General features: G+C 35.7%; 1 protein-coding gene across 1 annotated transcript in view; it reads right to left on the minus strand.

Annotated features, from left to right (window-relative positions):
• Window positions 1-20,027, minus strand: part of ASCC3 (activating signal cointegrator 1 complex subunit 3) — a 251,664-nt gene that overhangs the window by 158,900 nt on the left and 72,737 nt on the right. Inside the window, exon 11 of the mRNA XM_066547531.1 lies at window positions 832-996. Within this exon, the coding sequence (XP_066403628.1) occupies window positions 832-996 (165 nt within the window). The remainder of the gene's footprint in view (window positions 1-831; window positions 997-20,027) is intronic.

The raw sequence follows: 20,027 nt of genomic DNA on the forward strand, positions 1-20,027 counted from the left end.
TTTAATTTGCTACAGGTTACTTGTATGGATAGAGCTTTGCTCTTCATTAAAAAAAGACAAACAAAAATGCACTCAATCCTCCCTCTTCCCATAATTTCTTTTTCCAAAATCCTTCCTTTTTATTCATCTCCAAATTCCATATTTTACTTTACTTGTAGAAGCACATTGAGGCCAACTCAATAGCCACTATTGAGGCCAACCTCATTTATTGCCTAACTGAATTCTTCTTTTGTACAAGATTCAAGAAAAAAATCCCTTTTCTCCTTTTTTCCATTTCTAATCTTGGTATTTAGAAAATATCACTAAATCGTAGGGAAAAACAAAAGGACCATTGATGCTAGACTAAAATTATGTAGTATTTTTCTAGCAGTGCTGAAAGTTTTACCTAGATTTAAGACACTATTCTTAATTAAAACAAAAAAAGAAATTCTACTAGGAAAACTGCTAATTGAAAATAAGCATTCCTGGCAAGAAAATAATTTCAATTCTGATTGTGTTAAAACATTAGCCTGATTATTATTTGCTTAAAAATGTTTAATTTTCTTGTTACATGTACAGTAGAATAAATTAGGCAAATAAATTATAAGGAACAGAACTGTAATAAATTATGCATCTTAGGTATCTGAGAGTTGATATAATACAGAAAGAAAAGTAGAAGACAAAAAAAATCCACATTCTTCATACACAGCTTTAAAACAGAACAGCTATAAAATAAATTGTAAACTGCCTAAGCATTTGTATTTAATTGTCTAAGCATGTTACTTTTTACAGCAACATCTATCTATTCTTGACCAAAAAAAAATTATTTTGAAGATTTTTTTTTACTCTTACCTGCCGTAAAGTACGTGCTACTATACTTTCGAGTACTGGTCCTCTGTCTTCATGCAGTAGATGAACTTCATCAAGAATCAAGAGTTTTACCAGCTGAGAGAGGGCTACATCACCAACACTTTTCCTTGTCACTACATCCCATTTCTCTGGAGTAGTCACAAGCATCTAGTGGAGTGGGAAAAAAAAAAAAAGAAATATTAAGCATATGCAAATTTATAAAAATATAGTAATTTAACATACAGCAGAGTAAATGCAATGTAGAACTTGAAGTTACCTTAAGTTTTACCCATTTTATATATGAGACAGTTTGCTGCAGCTACATTGTTGGATGGCCATTAGTAGAATTCAGTATGGAAAACTATATGGAAATATCAACTAATAACTTCAAGCTGTGCCCCATTTGTATACATTTTCCACATGAAAACATTGAAACGGCTATCCAGAAGGAACTACTTATATAATCACTCAATGATTGTGTTTCACTAAAATAATCTGTGATAAAATATTTCTAACCTTCTTCACAGCACAGTAAACAATTAAGACCCTCCCCTCATACCTAAGCTTGACCCGATTGCTCTCAGTTGCCTATGAAATGCTTCCTCCCTAAGGCATACTTTCAAGTTGTACCTTTGGATATCTTAATCCTTGCACTGATAAAACAGATTTAACAACTTCCACCAGTCCTGGATATGGTAATTTCCAAACTTCATTGTTTCATGCAGATATGTCAGGCTGTTTCTCCAGCCTGTCAATGTCCCTCTCTTTGACAGCACAGTCCTCTGGAATATCAGCCTCTCCTCACTGTCTGCTCAGTCAACCCACACATCAACAAGCTTCTTTATGAGGATCTTACAGAAAACACTATCGACAGCTTTACTGAAACCTAGGTAGACAATATACACAGCTTTTCTCATGTCTACCCGGTCAGACATTTCTTGATAGAAACTTATGAAGCAGGCCAAGCATGACTTCCCCTTGCTGAAGTCAAGCACTCTATTCATGATAGGATTTTCCTGTCTGTCATGTACCTGGAAACTGTTTTAAGATTAGCTGTTCCATCACTTTCCCATATGAGGCTGACCAGCCAGGCATTCCATGGGTCCTACTTCTTGCCCTTGTTGAAGACAGGAGTGACATTTGACTTTCTCCAATCTTTGGTCCCTTCTCCCAGTTACAATGGCTGATCAAAGATTATCAAGAGTGACACTGCAGTGACAAGAGCCAGCTTCCTCAGCACTTGTGGATGCAAATCAATCAGACTATGGACATATTTGTCCCCTGTTCTCTTAAGGCCTGATCTTCTTCCACCAAGGGTACACTTTACTTTCCCCCAGTTGGTGGAATTCAGGATTCCTGAAGGCTGGCCTTGCTAGTAAAGACTGTGCAAAGGAGACATGCATTACTCAGCCTCTTCTGTGTCCTGTGCCATTCAGAGGCCCCCTGTCTCATTCAGCAATGGGCCCAGATTGTCCTTAGTCTTCCTTTTGTTGCCTATCTTGTTTTCTTTGACTCCTAAGCAGATTCTGTCTGGACTTCAGCTTTCCTAACTTCAATCCTGGATGGTCAGACAATGTCCCTGTATTCTTCCCACACTACATGTCCTTGCTCTCACTCCCTGTATGTAGGCTTCGTCTTTGTGTATGAACAACTTGTTCATTCCTGCAGGCCAAGCTCCTATTAATTCATTTTTGCCCAAGTTCCTATTCACTGGGATGGGTCTTGAACTTGCAAGAATATTAACCAGCTTTCTTGGTTTCTTGAACTCTCTCTTCCCTCCAGGACCTTACCACATGGGACTTTTCCAAGCAGATCTCTGAAGTGGCCAAACTCTACTCTCCTGAAGCCCAGGGTTGTGAGCTTCCTTTCTGACCTGTTCCTCCTCCTCCTCCTCAGGATGCCGAACTCCAACATCTCATTGTTGCTATGTCAAGTCTGTCTTCAATTTTGACACCTCAAACAAGTTCCTCCTTCTTTATGAGGTACAGCAAAGCACCTCTCCTCCAAGTCCTATCTACGCAGGGAGAAGTTCTCATCAGAGCACTCCAGGACCCTCCTGGATTGCTTGTGCTGATGTTTCTTTCAAAATATTAAAAAAAATCTTTCTTACAAAACACATTTATGAATACTTTTTATTCTCTTCGTCTTCTCCCGCAAGATATTCTGATAGTATTTATTTATTCCCCTCAGAAAAATATTTTTCTCTGCACTGTCACACAATATTGTTCCAGTCCAATTATTTTACCATCAGAATATATCAGTCTTTACTAATTACCAAGAGCCACTCCTGAAGACACTTTGTGATATTACAGAAAAAAGATGTTAATTTCCTGCAACATTTAAAACTTTACACATGAAAGACTCACTGAGTCACTATTATCTCAGAGAGTGGTGGTATCCGGGGGGGATATTTTCACGGTTTGTTTAAATATTACTGGGTGCATTTTGTTAGCAAATAGAGATTTTTCAAATGCTTGTACAAAATAGTAGGTGTAAAAATGTATGTCCATAACTTATGAACTGAAATGTAACACTACTACAGATGCAGCTGTTAGCACTTTAAAATGAGCCATATCAACCACGAAATATTAGCAGCTGTACTTCCACAGAACATTAATTAGCAAACAGTGAGGAAATATATTTAGCAATGCATATTAAGGCTTTAAGGTGTGAAATACTACAAATGCAAGCTACTTAGCTAATTTGTTAAATCTAAATTGACAACATTCAGATCACAGCTTTTTTTTTTTAATGTCAGTCATGTTATCAGGACACATATTTAAAATTGTATCATTAATTCTTCTGTTTCTGAGTGATGACTAAATATCCGTTATAATGGTGTTTTACTTTGATCTTATTTTAAAATAGCAATGTATGCAAAGCAATGACCTGAATTAAAAGCTATACCAAATGAGACAGTATATCAAGTAAGAAAAGAGATCTCCAGAGAATGTTTTGCTAGAGAATATTACATTTATTTTTCAGACAGAAATAACAGTTGGGGAAGAAATTTTCAAAAAAACCCACCCAAACAGATAAGCTTTGTAGTTGCAAATTATAAATTTAATTCAAATATATAAAATGTTATTTAAAAATATCAGCTAAAAGAAATTGCTATCAGCAAACACTAACAAAGATTATTTTTTCAATTAAAATATAAGACAGCATTATGAGTCATCTCATTATTAGTTTTAAATGCAGTAGTGGCATTTCTTTTTATAATTAATTTTCAGAGACAATATATATTATCCTTTAAGTTTAGAAACCAAAACTCAGATTCAGGAAATGGATTCTGCTTTTTGTTTGGGGGCAAGAGAAGGACACAGAAACCAAATATTAAAAAATCTTTTAAATATTTTTTTCTTTTACATGGACTTGAGTTCTCAGCACACTGAGAAGTGTGTTCATTTATATTGCTATCTCACCACTTCACCTCTTTCAGTATTGAAATAGCTAGAAAATAAAGTGTCACATTTGTTTAATGAACTGCAACTCATGCAAGATATTTCAATCTGGCTTTTGTATTAGGATATGGCTGAATAGAAATGGGTTAACTGTCAATATTCTTACTGTCGTGTTAAGGTTCTCTACGCACACACACTTCTCTTTTGCCAATGTATTTATGATTATCATTTGTTCTTCTACACTGACTTTTTCTGTTAGGGAAACATGGGCTTTTTACAAAGTCTCCAGTCTTAAGTGAGCATTCCCACTTAATTTCACTATTACACCAAAGGACTTACCTGTTTAAAAGAAATAATCCAAGTATTTCAACTCAAAATTATGTCATTTAGCTTTGGGGTTATCTAACATAACCCTAGATGGTTTTACATAATTTTCAGGTAAGATCTCAAACAAAAAGTTTTAATTATTTCACTTTGAAAAATTATGTCAAAAGGGACAACACTAACTGATAACTTCAACACCAATTTATAAGATTTCAAGAGATGGTGAAAATGCATTTTTCTATAATTGCATGATTTGCTAATTATTTTTGTCAGCTTCTCTTCAGTCCCCTGTGAAGCCAGGTTTCACGGTAAAAGGAAGTTACATTTTCACCACAGTTTCAGAAGATCAACATGTTGAAAATGCTGGGATTTGTCATTGTTTTGGGGGTTTTCTTAATCTGAAAAGGGTTATTGTCCTACTAAAATCAAATGATCTTCCAATTATTTCTATGGGGCCAACATTCCTTTCTAGCAGTTGGCACAACCTGAAAAGTTTATGTTTTCAATAACTTACTCTCAATTATTTGAATTTCTTTGCTACTTTTAAGTTCTACCAAATACATTTTGCCCATGACTAGTATCTGTTTTCTGCTTGAATAATTAGGACACTCACTCTGAGCCTAGAAAAACTATTGTTAATTCCCTCAAATTTACACTCCCACAGGTCCAAACCACATATGTAAAGATTTCAGAACAAACTACATAAAAAACTTAGTTATAGCATGCCATACTACAAAATTCACTGATTTTAAGTTCTTCAAGACCATTTTTAAGAACAGTTTTTAGCCATTTCAGCCTTTGTCTGTCACTCATCTGACCTGTCATCCCTTTCATATACACAACGAAAAATCTAAACTCAGATGCACACCCTACCTCATGCCCAATTTCTTGACTACTCTAGTTGCCATCAAATAATCAGAAAATGCTTGGATCACTCTTCCTATGTGCCAAATAATCATCCAACCAGGTATAAAGTACTGGTTGACTCAGATCTCAGCTTAAACATCAACTAGGATGATGGGAAAAAGCCCCATGCCCTATGCTTGAGGATGCTTAGTTAATTATGTGGTTACACAGATTTCTGTAACATAAAAAGTAGAAAAGCACCTTGTAATGAGACTGGGTATTCTGAGTATCAGCACCATTACAAAAATAAGCCTGCCTGATGCCATGCTGAAAACAGAGCAGCAGCAGCACACTGCCTTTACTTGGCACAAGATGGAAATATGGGTTCCTTTATCATATCAAAACAGTGAAAACATAGAATAGAATAGTACCACACACACTTTCATACATTTGACATATAAGGTTGAATTCATACTATCATACATGCTGAGCATTAGAATCTATTATTCTTTCTAGAAAGAAACTGTAGAATGAACTCATGAACAAATCCAGAGCCCTTTGCATCAGGAAATATTGTGGATGCCAAATGACCACAATAATAAAGGTTGTATGTTATGGGAAGGTTCCAAAATGAAATTATCTTCCCTAAGCTGGATCAAGATCCAGAAACATCATAACCATATGCCATCTCACACCTGCAGCACAATAGAGATATTTTCATATTTAAGATACCTAAATAAAAGCCCTATTTCCTCTTTGAAATCATCAAAATTCTGATAAATAAACAGCAAACATTTAATTTATTTTATAATTCTCTGGGAAGTTCACAATATTGCTTCTCAAAACATGGATTAAATCTGCAAGAAATACAAGTTTCTACTGTAATTTCATCCTTTATTTGCTTTATCCTCTTAACAGCCACTTCTTATTCATTTTGCATTAACATTTATTTTTACCTTTCCCACTTTCTATTAAGTAACTCTCAATATAACAGTATCCTTAGGAAAGAAAAAAGAAAACAATCTTATTACACAAAAAACCACTCTGATGCCTGCAGCTATGTGAGCATCTGTTCTCTAAAGGCTTCCTCCTGTGCTCCTCCTGCTCAGTGACCAATGATGCTGGAGTTACTCACTTTGTTATTAGCACAAAAAAGTCTCATTAAAGATATGACAGCCAAAACTAAGGGGAGGCAGAGACAGAAACAGCTGAAATATAAACTGGAATTAACTGAAATATTTATTATGCACTGGAAAATGCTTGCCAGGTATTTCAGAAATTTGCCTTTTAACAGCATGCAACAGTGATTAGATGCAACTGGGAAGAATTTTATCACTTGCAGATTAGAAGGAATTCTCTTGCTAAAATTAAATGTGATGAAATCAAGCATAATTCAAAGTAGGGGAATTTCAAACAGAACTTTTTTCTGAAGTGTCTCAATGATGCTGGAGAAGAAACAATTTTAAGGCCCAATTCATTAGTATACACAGGTAAAGAAAAAACATAGCATAGGTATGAAATACAAGCCCTATGATCTAATAGCTTTGGAAGGCATGGAACCAGCCCCTTTCTATGCTCACCTGCAGTAAATTTGTCTCCAGCACAGTGATCCAACATGAATGGATAGCAATAAAGAATTCTGCTCTAGCCACTGCTGCTTTATTGTTACTATTCAAAGACACTTTCTCAAAGATCTTCTGTCGATTTCTGTTAGTAGAACTTCCTTGTCTTTGTTGTTTTCACCTTGCTACTGGTGTTCCCTACGCTCCTGCTCCTTTACACGCATCTACAACTTCCCCTTACCTCATCCTAGGGGAAGCTTTGCTCAGTCACAGCCAGCACTCCTCATCTTCTGACAGCTTTTTTGCAAGGGGGCATGGGCAACCTACACAGTTTACTTAATTCATGCTCTAACTATTTATCTTGGTGGTTTGTTCTGGCAGGGAACTCACTGCCAGATCTTAACTTCTGCAAAAATGAAGACACGTAAAACTGCACACAACTAGACACAGAGCAGACACTCATTGGAATGCAGCATATTCTGCAATTCTGTAGGCAGAGCTGCTATTCTGGGGCTTCATAATTTTGAAAATGTTTCCCTTCTAATAAGTGATACTTTGGAGTTTCTCACAATTTTTAATATTAGATAGCTGATATCATACCCCATGAGGGACTCATTACCAGTTTGGCACTCTTTGAGGTAAAACTCCATCAAAACATGTTACAAGAGCAGCAACCTGCAAGTCATTTTCATAATGCTGGTTTTATTCCTCTTTTATTGCATTCTTACTCTGTGATTTATTCAAGCATTTAAAAAACCTCATGTGAGCTGGAGCTCAGGCAGGGAGCCGAATAAACATACAGAAAGTAAAGCAGAGGGCAGCAATTTAAAACAAGAATCTGAGGTAGGAAGTAATAAATAATGAATGCAAGTATTTTGCTCTTCATAGATCAGAAACAACCATCTGATGATGTGTTTAACACAGTTAAAACAGAATTATGTTTCTAGTAAAGCAGATTCCTTACCATACAAAGATATGCAGATGAGCAGTATGCCCATTTAGTTGAACAGAGGATGTTCTAACAAATCTGAACATGTATTTGTGGTCTAAAGTAATGTCAATATGTGACCATATATACACAAATAAAGATTTATATATTTTATATGTATCTTAGAAACATTTAATAATAGGGCCATACTTACAAGAAGTATTAATATAAAAGACTTGAGTTCATCATGCTAGGAAGACTTACAAAAGAGATGCATTATATTGATGCATATTAGAAGCAATTAGTAAGTCACCAAAGCTAACAGCAATTGTCAATCAACAACAGAAATCAACAAGGGATTGTAACAGCTGTCACTCAGAACTTAGAATATCCAATGACTTTTTAACTGAAGCAACATAACTCTGTTCAGCATGTTTTATTTTATAATGAGTCCTAGGAATGCACAATGGTTTCAATCCTTTACAGAACCCAGCCATTCCACCTAATGAAAAGGCAACTGATTGACAGTGTACCAGCACATTGACTTAGCAGAGCAAGAAACTTATGACAGGTTCTGTTGAATTGATTTTTTTATTACTTTATTTGTTGCATACTCAGTTTCATAATTATGTCTAAGAGATTTAAGTTCGTATGTGAAGATTTAAAATTTTATGCTTTCAGCACAATCCTGGATGTCCCAGAGATTGCAAAATTCATTTAGAAGTTCCAGTATTACTTTTAGACCTCAATACAACAGACTCTGACACAGTAAAAAAAACCTGGATAAAACGACTAGTAATTTCCTTTTGTTGTTGATGTGAAAGCCCTTACCTTATGTTTTTTATAGTCTTAGTAAAAGAATATGGAGTCGTTTACACATGGAGTAGTTACATTAGTCTGAGAGGAAACTACAGAAAACAATGTATATTAGAATCACAATAGTTGTACTGAGTAATAGGATATGAGCCCCTGCTCTCTGCATTCTTTTTTCCCATGATAAAATAGTCTGTTTAAAGTCAGTACAAACCTTATTTTAAAAACCATAGCGAGGAAGAACAGTTTGCATGATTTTGTGAAATTCATCTCTTATAGTGTAAGATATATAATTAGCTACTCAGACTTCAAGTTTAAATAATGATCTAAATATTTTAAAGGAATTTGATCCAAAGCATTACCCTCTTTTCCTCTTTGCTGTTAATCAGTTCAGCAATTATAGTTTTACTAACCTCTGATATACTACTGTCAGGTCTGATTGATGCCAAAAGCTCCCTTAATCAAATCTGACAACTTTGAGCAAGTGCCTGTCTCTTGAGACACTGCATCCAGCCTGCTTGTTTTCAAATCTGCACAGTGTTATTTTGCATTTCCTTCTCCCCCATCCCCTTTTTCATATCTAACAGAGATACAACAGAATAACAACAAAACATGACTGTAGAATACATTGGCGTAAGCTTTTATATATCATTATAGCAATACTTGGAATAAGATTGTTAGTTTGTTTAAGAATTTACAAGAAAAAAGTAAGAACAAGGAGATTTCTTGGAAATTGAAGTTTCTGAGAAATCCAGTATTGTTGCTTGCTTGGTGGTTTTGTTTGATAATTGTGGGTTTTTTAAGTTTTTTCTTTTTCTTTTTTTCATAGCCGCAAGGAAAAGGGTTTCAAAATCATTACTCCTCTGTTCTGCAAGGAAAGTTTAAGCTCTGGTTGCACAGCTTCAGGAGACAAGGATAAAAGACTACCTCAGCTCCCAGTTTTTTCAGCTTATTTATACTTGTATGCTCTTAAGACCGATCACAGGGGTCCTCCGTATCTCATTAACTGTAAATATTAAAAGGTTCAGAATAACTTTTGTTGACATAATGATAATATTTTATTTTTTTATTTATTTATATTTTAAGACTACCCAGACTTTTCCCCCCTGTTCTGCTCCTGTCAAGCCTTACCCCAAGATGTGGATTAACCCAACTATATGTGAAAAAGGACCAAAGGGCAACAGTGACATTTTGTTCCAAATATCCTTTTTTACACACCTTTACTCAACAGTTTTATTTTCTATCACAGATTTGTATACAACAGGGAGCAAGTTCGTTTTTTTGTCTCCAATCATGTTTTTCAAGAATCAATGCAAACCAATCACTGCAATCACTGATATGGAGGCATACTAAGTGTAAGATGAAGAAAAAAAAGGCCTTGGTTCAGCTGAGATGCTGATATTAAACAGAACTGCATTAGAAGTCAATTTTGTGACGCCAGTTTATAAAACGACAACTCAAACACCAATTCATTTGCTTGCGTGCAAATGTGATTTCACAAAATTTTCCTTTCAAATTTACACCCCAGAGAAAATTATGTCTTCTAATATTAATGATAACCAATGTTGAAGGTTATTGTAACAGACAGCAAGATTGTCAGATTTATATTCTCTGGTTACATTAACTAAGAACTAGAATCCCCTTTGGATTTCAGGAGCATTCTGCAAGCACCAAGAGGAAATATCAACAGTTTGCTGTTGTAATGAAAGGATCAAATCACACAGATTTCCACAGGAGTCTATGCACTGCATATTTTCATGAGTAATCCCAGTAACAGACTATGAATTATATCCACTAAACATTACATTGGTATTATGCTGGACAGAGCTGCAAACACATTGCATGATGGAGAATGAATTTTAAAATGTCTTGATAAGTTAAAGAACAGATGCATTAATGCATGAGTCAGTAATATAATTTCAAGATTCTACACAGAGGATAGGATTTATCTTGCCTATCTTACCTGCTAACTTACAAAATCACCCTCAAATTAGACATCTAGGCTCCCTCTAGCTGGCTCATTTCATCCATCCAAGTATGAACCAGCCTTAGAAGTCCTTTCTTTACTGTGTTCTCCCTATGAGTCTGTGCAACCAATTTAGATCAGTTGCCTAACTCTTACATGGCTAAAGACAAAGCAGATGAATCTGACCCTTAGGAATAATTATCCAACAAATGCAGGATGTAAAACAACTGGCAAGGCAGTAGCTGGACAGTATAAAGAGAAAGAGCGGATCAGTCTGCACATGAACAAAAAATGCTCTGCTGATGCAAAAATTGAAACCTTGGAGCAGAAATGCTGCTATTCGGACGTGCTAAATAAAGCTTCCACTCTGCTCAGCAGCAGTATGATCTTGGGGCAATACATTATGTTCTGGGCAACTTATTTCAAGAAGTGCAAACCAACTGAGAGTCCAGAAGTGAAAAACAAGAATGACTAAACGTAAATGAAGCATGACCTTTACAAAAAGTTTAAATAAATTGATACTAAGGCTAAATAAACGTGTCTGAACAGAGATAACTACAACTGCAAGAGATTTCAGAAAGCAAACAACGGTGACTGGGGAAGACACACATTCAGGTAAAGAAAGTGGTAATAAAATTTGATTAGGATTTAGGTTGAAAATAGGTTTCCATTAAAAAACCAAACCTTTTTTAAAAATGAAGAGGGGTAAGACTTGAAGGAGATTTATCATAAAGTTTAAGAAAGCTCCATGATCAGGGTGTTGTAAAATGATATTTGAGCAATATTTATCAACAGTGAAATATATATATATTACATTTGTGTTCTCAGAAGGACAAATTAGATTAATTCTCAAACTACTTCGTATAGTTTTAAGATCAGTTTACAAAGTAAACAAAAACTTAAATGAAAAAACACATTTCAAATTTCAATTATAGGTAACTTAGGTAACTATGTATAACATATAGCCTAGATAATATATTCTACTCTATATTAGTAATTTAAAATGCTACTAATACATATCCTGCTGGTACTGCATGCTACAATATAAACCACTAGGAACTTCATGATAACAACATGTTTTTTGTTATAATAAGAATTCTACTATTATATATATTCTACTTTTATTCTAAATTACACTACATTTTATTATAGTTATTGCATATAAAGTGATTCTTCAGTGTTGGAGGTGCTTAAAATTTTTCTTTGCATTAGTATAGAAAAAGCTGTATTCTAAATACAGTCAAATTTAGCATTATTACCTGCAATTACTTGCAAGCATTAATTTGAAATATAATGTCTGGGGTTTGTTCCACAAATAAATCACAATAAATGCTTGACAACCGAAATAAATAAATTTTAATAAATGCTAAACAAATTCAAGATATTCTGTTATGTGCAAAATGACAACTTAGGGGACATAAACTCTCCATTGCCCTGATATGTTTTGTAATTTACTTGTATTTTCAACTAACCAGAAGCAGTTAAATTTGAAAAAGATCCAAAAGAGGCAAACATTCCCTGAGCAACCTGTCCTCAGCTCTGCTCAAATAACCTATCTTTTTGCAGAGGAATATTCACTCAGCAGGCACAGCTGTTATTCTGCAATTTTTACATCTAAATCAAAGATAATTGGACTTCTGAGTACATTTAAATTGTATTCTGGGAAAAGGGTCTAACTTAATGCATCATTTGCATTAACTATAAAAGACTGCATTTTCACCCTGTAAAATTTACTGTGCTTAAAAAAGTATTTGGAAGTGCAAAACAGTTACTAAGTAATTTTAAAGACGTGTAGACACCTTTTGCACAGAACCTTTTCAGCTATAAAAGGCCATTAAACCAAACAGAAGTAAATCATTCTTCTAAATTCTTCATAGATAAAATATTAATGGTAATAGAGACTCCTGAAAATTACTTTCCTCCAACTTTTACTGAAGATCCTCAGTGACGAAAAAGCCTGAGACAAAACCTATAATATTTTATTTGGTGTTTTTAATAAGTTCATTAGTTAATCATATGCAGATGAGCAGTTAGTTCATACCACAAAGTACTTCAATTTCAGCTCTCTGATATTAGTTTAAGAACTTTAATTGAGGCAATTTTATTTTTACTTATTGAGATTCATTTTACTTCATAATTTAACATTCAGACAATGTATTTTAAGGAATTTTAGTCTTAATGTTACATAAAAAAATATGAAAAGAAAAATGCTTATTAGCATTTCATCACTAGGAAAGAAAATCTGAACTTTTTCTGACAAAATGTCATCTTTAATGATTACACAGGTACATTTTAACAGGCAAAATAGTGTCTAAAATGTTCCTTGCTCATCTTTTACTGACACATGCAGTAAATATCAGATAGGCAATTCCATCAAAATAGACTAGTTTTGGTTTTCACAGAATTACAGTAAGGATAAGGTTGGAAGTCACCTCTGGAGATCTACCAATCCAACCCAGTGCTCAGATCAGGGTCACCTAGAGGAGTCTGCTGAACACTGCACACAGAGATGGATCCAGTATCTCTCAGGTGATACTCAAACTCTTTGAGGACTCCACAGCTTGTCTAGACAAATTTTCAGTATCTGACCACCCTCACAGGAAAAAAAAAACCAAGTCTCACATTTACAGAGAATTTCCTGTATTGCAGTGTGTGCCCGCTGCCTCTTTTGCACTCACTGGAAACTTCTGAGGTCTGGCTCAGTCTTCGTTATGCATAAACACACAATGTACTCGGATCACATCTATCTATCGGAGCTTTTCCATACCCAGACTGAATGACCCCAGCTTGCTTTCCCTCTCCTCATGTGACAGATGTCCTATCCCTCAATAACCTCCATGCCTTTTTGCCAGACTTGCTCTAGTATGTCCCTGTTCCTCCCATGAAGGGGAGCCCAGAATTGGACCCAGCACCACAGATGTGTGTCATCAGGGCTGAGCAGAGAGGAACAGCCACCTCCCTTGAGCTGCTGGCAACACCCTTCTGAAATGCAGCCCAGAATGAAGAGGATGTTGCTTGCTCATATATTTTTCCACCAGAATATCTGTTATCTTTCCTGGGAAGCTGTTTTCCATCTGACCAGCCCCCAGCCTGGATGGGTTCATAAAATTACTCCCTCACTCCTGCATGGCATGGAGTGGACATGGCATAAACTCTGGAACTTCATGAGATCTCTGTTGGCCCATTTCTCCAGCCTGCCAAAGTTACTCTAAATTACTGCAATCACCTGATCTGTCAACCACTCCTCCCAGCTTTGTACTGTGACTGTGGTCACAAGGGTTTTCAGGATGAAGAAGAGACGAGAATGTTGACTCCACGATCAGAAGGCTTGATTTATTATTTTATGATATATGTTACATTAAGACTATACTAAAAAGAAATAGCAAGGAAAATGTTTTTTCAGATGCTAGCTAAGCTAAGAATAGAAAAGAATGAATAACAAAGATCTGTGTCTCAGACAGAGCAAGAGCCAGCTCTGCCATGAGTGGTCAAGAAATCCAAACACCCACAGGAGACCAATCACCTGTTGCATTCCACAGCAGCAGATAACCATTGTTTACTTTGGTTGCTGAAACTGCAGCTTGTCACAAGGAAAAATCCTAAGAAAGGATTTTTCATGAAAGATGTCTGCGACATTGTACCATCTGCAAAATTGCTTTGTTTCCACACGGAAGACCAACCTGACTTTTCAAAGGTAATCAAGAATGACCTAATGGTAATTTTGACTAGGTCCCTCAGGACTAGTGGGAAAATATCATCAGAGTGCATTAACTTGTATCATATTCAGTTTGTCTGCACATTCCCTAACCTAACTTTATTCCAAGTGTTGCATTTTCCTCCTCTAGATTTTCCCATTTGTCTCTGGAGCTTGGGATTGCTGAAAACCAGGCCTAACCACAAAGGCCAAAGCAAAGAAAGCATTAGGTACCTCAGCCATTTAAATGCCTTTTGTCATCAGGCACCCTGTTCCATTTAGCAGAGGTTTTCTCCAATTTTTCTTTTGCTGTACAGAAGCCTTTCTTGCTGCCCTTCACATGTGTTCCTGGGCTTTTTCTTACCTAATCCTGTCTCTTCATGCTCAGCATGCACAACTACAATCCTTCCAGGTCAGCTGTTCCTGCATCCACCTCTTGCATGCTTCCTTTTTTATATTTGGTTTTCATCCTGTAGGGCTCCTGACACTCTTGTCTAACTTGCTGATCATCAGGATGAGCCACTCCTGAGTTTGGAGGCATTGAGCAGGAATACGACGTACAAAGGATTGCTAGAGAGTTTTAAAGTCTGAAAGACTTTGAGTTTCCATCTAGATTAAAAAAAATACTGAAGTAGCTTATTGAACTCATTCACTTGCAAGGCCATTTACAATGGAGTGCAGAAAATATTGCTGTAATGTGCTACATTACATATAATACCCTTACACACAATGCAGTTTCTGAAGGACGTTAAGTGAAGACTCCAACTCAAGAATCATGCTGAATTACACAAAGGTATTGAGCTAACTGAACATATTATAGCTATAAACCTGGATCTATAATTTTTGTATATCAGCACACAACTGAATTAAAAGTCTTTGAAACTTTCTACTACACTATGAAATCTTCCCTCCCTCCCCCACCCCAATAACAAGGTTGCCCAATCAGTGTTACATTTATCTGTTTTGAGAGATGTAGCAGCAAATACAACTTGGCAAGTATAAGATGGACTGTCTGAAACAGAGTAAAGAAAGACCAAGTAAATGGAGGGAGCAGTAAAGAGATCTTGTGCTTAGCATTGTGCCTTTGACATGAAGAAGTAACATTTCGTTTTCACTGTCACTGTCTTAAGTATTTTCTTAAATAACAAAAAGCCACAGTAAAACCAGCACACATCAAAACTGGTACCTATGAAGGCACAAGAAACAGTCTCAAATCTATTACTGAATCTTATGTAAGGTAACCACCTAACACTGGGGTCTCTAAAAGCAACAGCTGGCATGAGAATCTACACGAAACCATTCAAATCTCTTTAAGCTCAGAGACCATAAGACTGTGATATACATACATAGATATATATATGTATATAGATAGATACATATATATATATATATAAAAGGAAATAAATAAATATATAAATATATATTTATATAAATACATATATAAAAGGAAATGAATAATTTAAAAGGAATAGAAAGAATAGAAAGCTCAAAGGCAGCATCCCCTTAGGAGCTTCTTCATTCTGTTGCAGAAGTGGGAACAACTTACTTCCCAGCTCCACTAGGCTTTCTTCTTCCCACAGTCACACATCTTTATTACACAGCAGCCTCTCTGATGAGGCCACTATCTGAAAGTATGCTTAATCTAGCTTAAAACATTACAAATACTTTGCAATTCATGTGATTCAGCTGTCACTGGATGGTCGCATCACTGCAGCAATACACCCAAAAATCCATCAGGTCGGGACAGAATTTGATTCAACTAGTCCCAGTCATGCAAAAGTGAAGAAGGGTCTTTAAAAAAGTAATAATTTAATTACAAACCTGGCAACAAAGAAAGGAAGATGCTGAACCCTTAAAAAAAGGCTGAAGAACAAAAGTCCTCTCTCTTAACATACATTAATTTTGTATGTTCTATTTTCAGAAAAACTTCAGCATTGTTAGTATCTGTTGTACTGAAGAAACAGATGCAATAATCTAAGAGCAATCTTTTACAGGCACAAATTTAAAGAAGGTTTACTAATTTGATATTTTCATTGCCATATCTTTAACATTTTACTTTATATTCACTTCTGCAACATTCTGCCACAATGAATTGAGATGAATCATTGACAAACAATGAATTTTGACCTCTGTAAAAACAGTCACTAAATGTACTTTAATGTCATAAATTACATGTATTTTCAGTGTAATTTGACTTTAAATAGCAAATAGGCAGACTATTACCAATAATAATTTCTATACACATGAATAAATTATTTCAAAATTTTTTACCTAGTACTGCTTACAAAAATATTTTGAATTGTGTATTTGCACTTAATTTCATAACAGTAATAAGCAGAAAAATTGATTTAAGATATTAAATGGGAAGTTATTAAATCAGATCTTCCCATTTTCAATAACTAACTTATTTTGTGTGTCTGATATCTCCACTTGAAAAATTAAGAAATCTACTTGATTCACCTGTAGGTGACACTGTTGGTCTTAGCCATACAACCAAAGAGCAACAGCATTCCCACAGTCTGGAATGATGGCGTTTCCAAAGCATAAATCTTTTTTTTTTTTTTGTTTGTTTTTTATATTTTTATGCTAGTCCTTTTCAGTTCCATTGCATCTTGGTTTAATCCCAGCCAGCAACTGAGCCCCACACAGCCACTTGTGCAGTCCCCTCTGGTGGGATGGGGTAAAAGTGAGGCTTGAGATACAGGGTTTAATAGGTAAAGCACAAGCTGTGCACACGAGGCATTCAAAGCAGAACAAGGAATTCATTCACCATTTCCCATTGGCAGAAGGTGACCAGGGGATCCATCAGGTGCAACAGTGACTTGGGGTTACAAATGGTCCCTTTGAATGTCCCCCTTCCTTCCTCCAGCTCTGTGGAGGAAGCCCTGTGGTATGGGATATCTCTGTGGTTAGTTGGGATCAGTTGTCCCAGCTGTGTCCTCCTCCCAGTTCCCTGTGCACACCCAGTACCCTTGGTGGTGGGCTGGGGAAAAAGGCAGAAAAGGCCTTGACTCTGAAAGTGCTGCTCATCAATAACAAAAAAACCCCCTGTGTCATTTACACTGTATCCAGCAAAAATGCAAACCACAGTCCATACTATCTGTTATGAAGAAAATTAACTCTATCCCAGCCAAATCCAGCCAAAATTTTTATATCAAACCTCTTCAGAGACAGTGATTTATGAAAGCACATAAAGTACAGATATATTAAAACTGAACATGCTCTGATAAAGCCTAAAGTAATGAAAAAATGTGCCCACTGGAGAGAAAAAGGAAAAAACCAAGAGTATATACTTGTAGCAAGGAATATTCGTCCAAATTGAGTATTTGTACATTTAAGTGGTGAAGTAAAATGCCAAATAGTTTATTATAGGGGGAAAAGAAGAAAAACACTCAAAACTCCTGGTTTTATAGCAGTTTATAAAACCTTCTACTAGCCAAGCCAGGCATGAATATAATTATTTCCAATAAAAGGGAACACACTACCAAGAATGCAATTACAAAGCAGCTCCACCTTATATCCTTTAGCTACAGAATACATAAACAAATTTTTTTCCTGTTGTTCAAAATATCTGTAATTTTATCTGGCCTCATTTCAACTAGGTTTTTACTGCTAAACCAAAAATTAACTCCCACCTTTCCACCCAATCAAAACAGAGATTTTAGCCAAGTGAGTCATAGCAAAGAATGCCAGTCAATTACACACTTTATCATTGTATGTGACATTAGAATATTAATCACAAAGTAGGTTAGTCAAAGCCTGCACTAAAATTCTACAGATTATGCAATTACAACAAGCAAGTAGGCATGTTAGCAAAATAAACAACTGTATCTGTCTATTTCAAAAGTAAATTATTTCAAATAAAATGTAAATGCATGTCTGAAGAGTAGTGATTCTGATTTCTGAAGAATGGGAAGACTGATTTTAGTAAAATCTGTCATAAATGCAGAAACTAATTTAGGTCACAGACAGCACCTTCAGTTCCTTATAAAGGACTACTATTTTTTATTCAAACTGCTACTGTTTGATGATGTATAAGTACTTTGCCCCACTGGCAAAATCTCAGCTGTCATAGGCACATATATTAATGGAAGAGTCATAAATCAGAAGGGCTTCCAACAATTTCACTAGAATACTGGAAGACTAATGCCAAAAAAAAGAAAAGGAAATACAGTGCTGAAAGCACAGACTGATAACATCAGCCTGAGAAAGCAATGTAGTTGTTCCAGCAACAGAACAACAGAAGCAATGCAGACAACATTTCAGCCAAGCAACAAGCTTATTAACTGAACCCACTGGAAAAATATCCAGCAATCTCTTATACAAGTCAAACTTCATTTATTTCCTAATAGATTTCATCAGCAGAGACAATCAAGAATCCTACACGTGATGTCATAGAGTTTACTGTCTTTATTTTTGAGGGTTAAACAGTTCAGTCAAAGAATTAACATCAGAGGCCCAAAGTTACCTCTCTGCTGTTTAACATGAAAATTTTTCACCTGCTTTACTATTTGCCCAAGTTGGTGTAAGGAAGTAAGAAAACGGGGAAAACCATAGACTTCATAAAAATGGCACCCACAGAAAATTTCCTTCCTTGTCTTTAAAGGTCAGGAAATAACACTACAGTGCTAAAGCCTGGAAACTCATTTCTGAGGTGAGGTAGATGGGCATATCAGCATTATAGAAATGAGCCCAACCTGCAAGGAAGTGGGCTTCAAATATAAGGATTTGCCTCAGCTGCAAGTAAGTGCAGATTCATCTAATCCAAGTTATGTCTTCATTTCCTTTTGGTTATTTCCTATTTTGGATCTCTGAAGAGAGTAACCTTAACTTTTCTTTCTTCTGCTTATCCATTGAAACACTTTCAGGATTCCACTTTCTTCCTCCAAAAGCTGAAGAGAATTAATTCAGCCCAGCTGAGGACTTGAGTGTTACTGGTCACAAACCTGAGTGTGACTGCCATCAGCTGGGAGTGCACACTGCTTTCTGGTGAAGAGACTGCCACAGTCAGAACTTTAAAACACCCCACAGCATTTCAAATCTTGCAGATGTACAAAGACACATCCCTTCTGATAATATTTTAATTATCTTGCTTTCAGAACTAATCACTAATTCAGAATTACAATTAACATTTAGAGAAAAAAAAATTAAAAGTGAGACAGAAAAAAAATTGTAACAGTCTGTGGCATGCCATCAAGCCTCCTTGCCTCAAAGAGATCCTGGATAGTAGGTTTTTTTAAACACACTTTTCCCTGAAGATAGCATGATCAATGAATCAGGTAGCAAAATTTTATTTTGCACACTGTGAGAACTTCTAAAGCAATGGAAATACATATGGAAACAACAGTGTGAAGTGGAGATGACTTTGGGACACAGAAATCCTAGACTATAAAAAAGAATTTGATCCTTCTTGACTCAGACATCCACTTTAGCAAGGACTTCTGTTCTAAATATTTCAATATCTATTTTTTTTTCATTTGAAAGGTAAGGCTTAACCTCATTTAGAGAAAGACTTTTTTTAGATTGTGCATATCTTTGAAAATTCAGAAGAAAGAAAGTTTTCTTTCAGCAAGGTTGTACTAAGGAATATTCAGGAAGTTGAATTGCCTCAAAATACAGGCAAGTCCCTTCTTCTTTCTTCCTTTCTTTTAAATTAGATTTT

This window comes from Molothrus aeneus, chromosome 3, assembly GCF_037042795.1.
Source record: "Molothrus aeneus isolate 106 chromosome 3, BPBGC_Maene_1.0, whole genome shotgun sequence".
NCBI classification, from domain to species: domain Eukaryota; kingdom Metazoa; phylum Chordata; class Aves; order Passeriformes; family Icteridae; genus Molothrus; species Molothrus aeneus.